The 11,515-nt window shown below is 37.5% G+C and overlaps 1 protein-coding gene across 1 annotated transcript; it reads right to left on the minus strand.

Annotated features, from left to right (window-relative positions):
• Positions 1-1,666: 1,666 nt before the first annotated feature.
• Positions 1,667-3,358, minus strand: LOC112166151 (60S ribosomal protein L8-3). The gene is made up of 2 exons (XM_024302925.2): positions 2,865-3,358; positions 1,667-2,168 (listed from the first exon to the last, which is right to left on the minus strand). Exons 1-2 carry the CDS (start codon positions 3,302-3,304, stop codon positions 1,829-1,831), a joined length of 780 nt encoding a protein of 259 aa, XP_024158693.1. The 5' UTR covers positions 3,305-3,358; the 3' UTR covers positions 1,667-1,828.
• Between the last annotated feature and the right edge of the window lie 8,157 nt (positions 3,359-11,515).

Genomic DNA, 11,515 nt, shown 5'->3' on the forward strand with positions numbered 1-11,515 from the left:
AAATTTTTTTAGAGAGACTCCCTTGCGGCTAGGGTTGAGAGAGACTTATGTTTGAAGAGATGTTTCCGCCAAATTACTTTGAACAAAATCTTAAATAAAATTCCTCCACAATTATGATGGTGGAACTACAAAGCAATCAACAGCTTAGTTTATTAGCTGAGTTTTTATTTTTTTAGTTTCCTATGATATTTTAGTTCACTGTCCTAAGTGAAAACATACGTGTCCTTTGCCCTTCTTTTATTTTTCTGATTTCTTTTTTAGGTGATTTAGTTCCTTTTTTTTTTTTAACTGTTACTAATGTTGTGATTTTTCTTTTCTGGTTTCCTTTGCCCTTCTTTTATTTTTCTAGTTTCTTTTGCGTGATTTCGTTCCTTTTTTGTGCGATTTCGGTTAGTATTGAAAACCCGAAACGATGAAACCGAGTCCACCCCTGGTATTTCATATATGTGCCCATGTTGTGATTAATTATGGTGAAATTTACATCTATACTATTGGTTTCATATAGGTGCCCATGGAGTGATTAATCATAGAGAAATTTATATCTATACATCAGTCCAACGGTATCTGCGTAAAGGTGACAACCCCTGCCGTAGAGTTTATCTCGAAGATGATCCAAAGATATTAGCTAACATAGTTGGTTGGTGGGTCTCTACTAATGGTAGGAGAAACATCGAGGATGTTGATGGCATTACAATCGGATATCGAAAACGGTTCACGTATTGTGTTGGGCATATCCAAAGGACCTTCATTAAGACAGGATGGGGATGTTTGACAGTTTGAGTACGCTCTTGAACCTCATGTGTTCAACTCAAGAGGAGAGGGCATTGCAAGTGAAGTTGGTCTCATACGGTGTAACCATTTCTCTTCTCTCATTGTAATATAACAATTTGAAAGCCGCAAGTTTGTTTAACAAGAAAACAAAACTAATGAGAACATGAAGCCCCAAATTTCAACGAGAACATGAAGCCCCAAATTTTCTTATAATATAACAATTTGAAAGCCGCAAGTTTGTTTTTGAGTTCTTATATTTTAGTTTCCTACAATATATTAGTCCACTATCTAAGTGGAAACATATGGTGTAACCATCCTCCTCTCATTGCAATAACCATCTCTCCTCTCATTGCAATATAACAATTTGAAAGCCGCAAGTCTGTATGACAAGAAAACAAAAATAACAAGAACATGAAGTTCTTTTTCGTTCCAATCTTCATACCACATGTAATTAGCATGACATTTTGCGTCTAAAAATGTCATCGTTAGCTTGAGTCATGAGTTCAGAACATTGAGAAACTGAGTAATATGAACAACCATTTCATCCCCTAAGGTCCATTCCCTCTTACTAATCTCATCTTCATGAATCATAGTAGTCTCATGGCAGAATAGCTCAATTGCTTTCTCATCTTTGTTCATGACTTTGAGTGTTACCGTGACTTTTTAATCCATGCAACTACTAATTGTGTCAGTGATATAAACCACGATGAAGCTCTATATTCTCACCGTAAAAAGATGATCTATATGACTTGTTTAGAAAAGATACACATTAGCCCAAGTCTTATATTGAAAGCAGAAGAGATTTCCCTGCTGTTACATGGTTTGAAGATATATCGATAATTATGTCAACAAAATATAATTACGAAAGTAAATATGATTCTAAAAGAAAGATATCTAAAACAGGCATAAAAGGATAGAACCAAACAAAATTTATACCACAAAATGCACTCGATAGTCTTGAATAAAAATAAAGAGGTTCTTCCAAAACAGTAAATTTAGTTCAAAAGAAACGGTGGTCTCCTTCCTAATGACACTCATAAGCTTTAGCATATAAATCTTAAGCCTTATCCTTGGAAGCAAAAGCTGCAGCCTGTCCTCTGAGTCTACCAGTTCTCCTGGCAGCAATGAGACCAACCTTCTGCCCAGGGGGAGCATCACGCCTGACTGTGCTAGCATGTCCAATATGCTGGTGGTTACCTCCTCCGTGGGGATGCTCAACTGGATTCATAGCCACACCACGCACCTTAGGCCAGCAGTTTCTCTTCACCCTGAACTTGTGGTAGGCATTACCGGCCTTGAGCATAGGCTTCTCTGTTCTTCCACCACCTGCAACCTGCCCAATCATAGCACGGCAGCCACTTGGAACAATCTTCTTGGCACCAGATGGAAGCTTGATCCTAATAAACAAGCACAAACACACACATTCAACAAAACAATACAACTCTAATTCAAATTGAAATTAAGAAACTCAGTGACAATAGGAAAGCTATCATCATGTTCATATGCTTAACATATAAACATTTACAAACATCGGGGTTAATCAATTCAGGTTGATATAGAGAACAAGCAAAACTTCAAAAATTAATCAATTAAAAGAATCTAACAATAAGACAATCTCAACTCTGAACCCATCAATTTGTAATCTTGCAAACTAGCACTTGAAGGAATTTGAAGGACACGACACGCAAATTGCTAACAACACAACTCAGCCAAACAAATTAATCAGCTATGACAATAATACAGTAAATCAGTGAATAAATACCGAATTTTTTACTATCATTTTCACACAGAAGAGTCATACTTTTGTTTACCTAATTCACCAAATTCACTATACTTTTCTTCAAATAAAATACGAACCAGTACTCAATTCCAAGCTAATCAAACTATCAGCTACTCCTAAAATCAAAATTTCATAGAAAAGAAGTGGTATTTCAGCTACAGAAACAAATCTCTTCAACAATTTCACAACTCAATATGAACAAAATCGGAACCATTCCAATCAAACCAATCTCTTCTATAATTCACACAGCTCAATACGATCAAAACCGAAACCGAAACCGAAACCGAAACGAAAAGAGAAGCGACTGAGTCACCTGGAGGTATCGTTATCAGGGTTGTGGCTGATAACAACAGCATAATCACCAGAAGCCCTAGCTAGGGTTCCACGATCGCCGACGTGGTGCTCGACGTTGCAGATCACAGCTCCCTCGGGGATAGATCTGACCGGCAAAACGTTGCCGACGACGAGATTGGCCTTCTTACCGCAGTAAATAAACTGACCGGTGTAAAGGCCCTCGGCGGCGACGAAGAGCTCGTTCTGCTTCTTGTAGCGGAAAGGATGACGGAAGCTGACGCGAGCGAGGGGGGCACCGCGCCCGGGGTCGTGGATGATGTCGGTGACGACGCCCTTGAGGTAGCCGTTGCGCTCGCCGAAGTCGAGGGAGCGGAAGCGGGCCGGACCCTTGCGGTGGTGGGTGTGGGACTTGAAGACCGACCCGGCACCCTTACGCTGAGCTCTGATGACGCGACCCATCTCTCTCTCTCTTCTCTCTCTTCTCTTCCGCGGCTGTGAGATTGGGTTCTGAAAACCCTAAAATGGTATTTATAGGAGTGATATGGCTTTTGCCTCCAAAACCCTAGCGGACCGAAATGTGAAAGGGGAAATGATAATGGACTGGACTTAGATTGGGCTCGGGGATCTTTGGATTTCCAGATTCAATTTTGGGCCCAATAAATTGTAGTGGATAATCTTTATTCATGTTTGCATATTCTGCTCTAGTGCAAAGTGCAAACTCATGTCCAAAAATAAACAGATTAACTCCTTTAAAGGGCCTTTTAGTGGGTTGATAATTGGTTTCGGCTCCAAAGTTAAAAGAATCGGTCCTCTAGCGCTAGTGAATTTTCGTTGATAAGACGATCATGAAATTTTGTTGGCGAGACGATTATGCTGTAAGTTCAATTCTCAATAGGTCAATTTGTTGTGAACTTTGCAATCTTTGGTTTGATCTTGAGCATATTGTTAGGTCAATTTGTTGTGAACTTTGCAATCTTTGGTTTGATCTTGAGCATATTGTAGGGCCAGTTAGTGTGACAAAAGTTCTTTTTTTTTTCTTTTCTTTTCTATCCCGTGGGGGATCCATAAAATTTTTTCAGGTAAGGCAAGACAATGGCAGGTTGAAGGAAAAGGGGACGGGAGGAAAATTAGAGGGAAGCTATAGATTTTGGAGGCAATTGTGAAAAGTTTACCTAATTTTGCCCTGGTTTTGCTTTATTTCTGCCATTTTCTTCAACAATTCACTTGATTTCGCCCTATTTCTGTCAATTTCACATACCTACTAAACTTGTATAGACTCAAAAATCCAGTCTAGGCAAGTGCCTAAGCTAGCCTCTGTGTGGATCCGCCGGTGGTTCTATCTGATATACACTAAGGTTGGAGTTACACGGCGATGTGGGGTTTAAATGGAGGATTTAAAACTTTTCTAAGTGTGCACATCTAGAAGCTCTTGCATGTTATCTTATGATCTATTGTTTAATTTTTTTTTGGTTCAATAGGAGTAGAATATCTAATTTGTGCATCTTCAAGCATATTACCAATCAATTTGTTTTAAGGGTCGTGAGTGAAATTGTGTTACTCTATTTTCAATAATTTTTGCTCTTTATCTTTTCTTATTGAGATATATATACACATAAATAATAAATAAAAGGTCTCGTCTGTCAAATATCGAAAATAAACAAAGACGAGTCTACATCAATAATTGCAAAAGCAAGTCTTCTACCAAGTCATTATAACTTATATTGACCAAAAAAGTCATTATAACTTATAGTTAAGGGTGGCCTCTCCTTTTCAAGATCTTTGTTCTCTGTAGTTTGTAACATACACTGATAAAATACAAGTCAGGTGGGGTGGGATGTGGGAAGATGGGGCTACACCAAATTAAAGTTGATATATTGAAACCCAGGTTGGACGGATCTACTAATCAGTTGCACCTAAGTTACCATACTGTGATGATGAGAAATCGCTTCCGAAAGACCAGAGCAACAAATTCCATTAATTTTCACCAAAAGAAGAAAAGTATCAACTTTCTTCTTCCCGAAAAGGGTCTAAATCAATCATTCACTGTTCTTGAGTGCCAGATATGGCTCTTTCTTGACACAGGCATGGTCCCTCCAGACCACCTTTTTCTTTTCGATCCTTTTTTGAGTTTTTTTCTGGTTTCCTAGCTATGCCCCTTTTGGAGCGATATGAAGCTTGAAGAAAACACAAGGATATTCCACAATCCCAAATTCGAGTTTGCTCTAAGAAGTGACATTTGCAAGCTAGAGCATTCGCTCCAAAATTAGCTTAACAAAAAGCATTGCATGATGAAATCTCAAAACAATTAGTAAACTCTGGGATGAAGTTGGAACGAGTACTATTGAGCTCTGATATAAAACTTTACGTAGTCAACATATAATGGTAGAAAAAATCAACAGTCCTCTATTAGTTATAAAAATAAAAACAACAACAACAATGCTAATACCTCAAACTTGTTTGTCAATAGATGGCTAAATGGATGTCACGACATGTAAACTGTTACCCTAAAACCAGAGAAAAAACATTTATTATCTTGAAAAGATGTATAGTTAGTTTTCTAAAACAAACACAAATAAAACTTAATAATGCATTATGCATACAAAGTTGTTTGTCAATAGATGGCTAATGGATGTCAGGTTTACATGTAAGTCGCTACTCTAAAATCAGATAAAAGAGCATTTATCAAAATTAATTATCTCGAATGGAGGTGTAGGTAGTCTTCGAAAACAAATACAAATAAAAATCAATAATCCATAATGCATATAAAATTATGTTGACTATAACACTAGTTGCCGAATATTTTATATTAGGGGCCGTGACCACTTACCCAATTTTAGTCCAAAAATTGCCCACTTACTCCACCAAGAGTTTTTTAACCCCATTTACCCAATCAAACAGTATTTGACAATATTGCCCTCATTTTAATTTATAAATTACACTGATATGTCTCTTTCTCTCAGACTCTCTCTCTCTTCCCTCCCCTCTTCGACTGCATCTCCGATTGCGAGCACCGCTGCCACGAGAAGAAAACATTTGATGCTCCGCCGCGGTCGTCATCCGAAGCTCCACGCGGCAATCACAGTTCTGGTCCGGGTCGGGGCTTTGACACCGTTGAGGCAATAATATGAATAATCCCAGTTCCGACATCATCCCCTTCTAGGGTCATGGGTTAGACTCGGCCTCCTCCTCCTTTCCTTCCTCTTCTTGAAGGGGGGTTTGGTTTTGTTGATGAAAGAAAGAGCAGCGTGGCTGCCTCTTCGAGGCAATCTTTTAAGTTGCCACAGTGGAGCAGATGCTGGTTGGGAACTTGACGACGGGCCAGGAGCGGACTACCATGGGTCTAATGGGTTGAGCGTTGAACCTGTGCGCGACTTCAAGCTGGGAGCCGCGGTGACGAAGGCTTTGGATTTCACAAGGACGGCTATTGGGGGTGCTGATTTGAGCGCTGGCAGCCAAGCTACGATTCTGTTGATGGAGGATTCTGGCAGCGACGGTTTTCCGGCGTGGATGGTCTTAGGGCTACAGGAGTCGAGCAGGCTTGGTGGGACTGCATCTAGAGTTTAGAGTTTGGGTCTCTTACCTTTGAGCTTTGGACTCTGGCTTTGGGCCTATGTTGTGGTTATGGTTTTTTTTTTTTTTTTTTTTTTTCCGGTATCCTGAGATTGCAATGTAATTGTGGGGTTTATTTAATGGTCTACTGGGGGGGCAGTAGACACATTATTGGCCCCCAGTAGACTTTGATACGAGGGACATGGATCACTATAGTGTGGTGTTTTGATAAGTTACATGTTGTTTTCAATGTATTAAAGTCAAATTATCTGTGAATCCTACAAAATGGTGCATTTTTGGTGGTCTATTGGGAGGCAGTAGAGACATTGGACTTTGTATTGGGGGGCAATAATATGATTATTGGAAGGCACTAATATAATTATTGGGAGCCAATAATATGATTATAAATTGATCAATTGTGCCTGTAGTGTATTCATTTTGGTTTTGGGAGTTCATACAATTCACTGGACGGCAATAATATGATTTTTGAGAGGCAATAATATGATTACTGGGAGGCAGTAATATGATTACTGGGGGGCAATAATAGCCGGATTCCGGATTCCAGTCATCGGTCACCGGATTTCAGTTACCGGTTCCGGGAATCCTGTAATTGGTCACCGGAATCCGGTCACCGTTCGCCGGAGTCCTGTCACCGATCGCCGGAGTCCGGTCGCTGGAGACCGCGCCGGCCACTGGTCACCGGAGCACAGCAAGGTGGAAGGTGACTTCTCTCTCTAAGTGAGAAAGAAGGAGAGGGCAAAAAAGTCTCAAAAAAAAAGAAAAAAGAATTAATTGGATAAAGGGGAAATAATCCCTTAGAGTGTTTTGGGTAAATATGGGGTTAAAAAACAGTTGGTGGAGCAAGTGGGCAATTTTTAGCCTAAAATCGGGTAAATGATCATTTCCCCTTTATATTACTCTGCTTTTATTATAAAAATGTTATCTGCTTTTATTACGAAGCTGAAAATTAGATTGGACTTGATCAATTGTTTGAACCATACATTAATTACATTTGAACTTAGCAGTCTTATAAAGAGGACCCTCAATCTTAGAAATTTCAATGAATTCCATTTGTACCTGTTCCGGTTGGATTCAAAAAATAAATAGCAAGGTTTTTCCTTCTTAGGGAAACAAAAAACTGCCACATGTATGCCACAACTTTCATTTCAGCACAGAAGAAAGTCAAGAAACTAAAGGGGTGTTGAAAATGTACCAAAGATTGATCAATCTAGTACATGTATCACTAGATTAGTTAATTATTGGTTTGGTACCTATGTGTATCACATCTATTAAGCACGAGGACTGTTCATCTATTAATTGATCGATGCTGGATTGCTGGGCAGTACTTGTTAGGCTTCACATACCATCTCTACATCATTTAAAGTTTTCAACCATAAAAGTCTTCTCTATGAACCTAAAACCAAAGCTAGATGAATGTCCACTCACCATTACTTAGAAATGTAACCCTTCTTTTTTGGAGGATTTGTAAGGTTTGATTATATTTAAACGTGAAACTTCATTTAAAATGCAAAGACTATTTAAACGGTGTTGTTTTATCATTTAAAGTTTTAAACAGTATGATAATTTATAAAAATAATGCAAAATCAGTTTCAAAACCGATCGATTTCTTTGTTTTCCATCTTCATCGGTCATCATGACTGATGACTTTCGTGCTTAGAAGTTAGAACAATTCCAACTTCAATACCTTCCTCAGTTCATTGTGTTGTAATTAAAAGAGTTAATTGATTATAGGTCCATTTTCACCCTACAATATTGGAGGCTGATCAGGTCATCAAACTTAATTCCAGGCAGAGCAAAGGTGGAGGAACCTTTCCATACATTGGCGTGCGAAGAAAAGGTTGTACCTTGTAAGCTTTAACATTTAGTGAAGTCTTTTTAAAATTATGCGCGCATGTCAAATCTCTGGTATATATTAATACGCATAATTGTCTAAAAAAATTATATGAGTAAAATTTACACTTTTCATTTTACAATTCATATTTTATGTTTCCTTTATTAATATCTTAACATCATATTTATACAATTCAAACTACAAAATAACAAAACTTAATATACTAAAAAATAAAACATACAAGTGTGATTTAATCTCGATTAATACAGTCCCCAAAATGTAAACTTCATCTAAGGCTAATAATAAAGGTGCAGGTTAATCCTTCCCGGTCACCACAATTGTAATATAAATTAGTGCTAATTAGTAGTGATCGAGCGAAGTCAGAGCTTAATTATTTTGCTTCGATCAGTAGCTAGCTACTTTGCGCTGGAAACCCAGTTTACAACTAGGCTTCTTATTTTCCAAAGAGTAAAGGCCGCGCCACATGCTAAAGGGTGCAGTATCATCACGTATAGCCAAATGTGCATGCATTTATAAAATAAAACACTTGCAGATTAAGTAATGTGAGATTAAGGATAAGCAAACGTTGAAAGGTAGCAAACTCTTTAACAGCACGATCGATCCCATATCTTTTTCTTCTTTTCTTTATACTTCATTTAAAAGCATATTCCTACCATTTCCCATATCCATGCATAGTACCCACCTAATTATGGGAAAATTATTCAAAAATCCCATCATGATACAAATGGTCAATGCTAATCCAACAAGCTTGTTAACCTTTCAACTAAAAATTAAAATGAGTTAATTTGTTAGATATTCAAAAGTGCGTAATAGCAAATTAAAGAGTGGAATAACATATAATTAGCATTGGTAAGAATACGTAGATCATTCTTTATAGGAGAGTGTTTAACAGACACTGAGCTTATTATTTATGTCATTCTTGCTAAATAAAAAATCTAAATCAAATAACTTCTGAACCACGTACTCTTTCTCATGTTATCTCCTCTATGATTCTAATCACTGTGCTTTAACTATGATTACTATTAAAGATAATACCTTCCTAAGATAATCAGGTCACCGGTGGACCAAGTACAGACCAGAAGTAAACATCAAATTTGGTAGGGTTAAGATAGCACTTGAACATCCAAACTACGCAAGCTCACCTAACCAAATTATTAGTTAAAATACTATTCACCCTAAATTGCTAATTAATTGATTAACACAGTAGACCATCCAAAATTAGCAATCCTAAGTAGTGTCGGCAAGTTACAGCCCTGGATTTTCTGGCATGCTACCTCTACCTTCATGGGCGAGCCACGTGTGCCCACTTTCATGTGAACTGTGCAGACAGCCGTTAAATACGTACCAACCCAGCAGTGTCCCTGTTTGAGAGCCCGACCTAGGTTTTAAGGGAGTCAAGGGACCAGAAACTTACATGTGTGAATCGTACGTGTTTGACATTGATAGGACTATGCCGTGGACTTGGTAGCTATATGTAGCCTTCATGTTCATTTTGTGCCGCTCGATCTTTCTGTCTGACTGTATCAGATCGAAAATGTAAGATTGAAACTTCGTTCAGAGGAGTGGGGGGAGTTTAGTTGCATAGGAAGTTTTAACAATCGGAGCTATTTGGTGTAGCTCCACCGACTGTACGTTTATTAGCGAGTCAATCGCCGCCAAAATGGATAACTTGATTTTTCTCAATTAAGTTGATGATGTTTTTTTTTTTTTTTGAGAAAGATGATGTTTTTTATAAAGCTTAAGCTGTAGAAATTATTTGACAATTTGATAGGATGATTTTGCCCCAAACCTTGTACTTAGTATTTGTTGCTTGAATTTAGAGTTCTTAGATTCGATGATCAAACCTTAAAATTCACCTTTATTTTTTCTGTCATAAAACTAATCAATTTAAAAATTTTAATACGTATAAATGCATGAAGCCAAAACATCATCGATGCTTCACTAATAATCATCACGTACTGCATCCAATATATTCAATACATATATGTTATCCACGTTGTAAAAACATACTTAAGTGTAGTCGACTCCAACAACAATACAAATCATAATTAATAATTTGACGTGTATGGGATTGGATATCCAAATCTAATTAACATATCCGGATGAGGAAAAAAAAATTGATGGACTTATTTTTGGGCCATGAAGTTTCATATCAAGTAATTTGAAACAATCAATGAATTTTACAGACGTTCTAACCCTTGTCAGTGCAGCTGTTATCAAACCTTGATTAATGAACCGCAGACGATATGAGGGGAGATGTGGTGTCTAAATCTCATATTACAATGTGTATCAAGAGAACTTTCTGAGATAATAACAAAAGTCTCAATTAAAACAATATATTCTGTTAAACACTAATTAAAGAAGAGTGTTCTACTAACTACTCAATTCGCTTCATCTATTAAATGCATAACTTACATATGGAGCTATAAACAACGAATGGTCGAATGTACGTTGCAGCTAGCTAGCATTGCGTATGGAGTATTCCGCCGTTGAAGGCACTTTTGAGAAAATGAGCGACCGGAGATGAAAGTGCTTCCTCTAGAGTCTAGACTCGCACCTTTCCCAGTTTTCAATCTTCTTTGATGGAAGTTGTGTATATATGCAGAGAATTTTGAAACTTTATGCGATTTCTTTCCAAATCTGAAGGCCATATATATATATAAGCTTGACAAGTGTAAAGTTACTTACGTTTCACATGCTCACATAGTCACATGTGGGTGCATAATTAACTCATTCATAGGTGTATTTTTGATAGCGATCGAGACCATTGTTTGATAGCGATCGAGACCATTGTATGACAAGCTTATATAGTATTAAATCCTATATATTCTCGTTCAAATTGACAGGAATGAATGACCAATAACGATCGATGGCTTTACCAAGCTTCATTATTCAAGATGAATGGTGGTTTGAAGTTTGAAAACACAAAATATACTTCGCGTGAATCACCTAATGATATTCAGACTTTAAATTTTCTCTACGTGTTATATAAAAAATTTCGAATTTGAACTTTTTCTTCTCCGATATCATAGATTTAAGAAGATTTTAACATCTTTTTTATGTATTGATATACATGTAGATCTTATGGAAAAATTGAGCTATAAACAAAATAATGAGCCAATCCCGAGTGCAATCGCACGGGCGAAAGTTAGGCATCATCAAGATTATAAGCAAACATGAATCCCTTTGGTCCAATATTCTTGTAATTGCCTGATAGCTTCCAGAGTCAACTTCCACCTTGAACTAGC

This window comes from Rosa chinensis, chromosome 5 (assembly GCF_002994745.2).
Source record: "Rosa chinensis cultivar Old Blush chromosome 5, RchiOBHm-V2, whole genome shotgun sequence".
In the NCBI taxonomy this organism is placed as follows: domain Eukaryota; kingdom Viridiplantae; phylum Streptophyta; class Magnoliopsida; order Rosales; family Rosaceae; genus Rosa; species Rosa chinensis.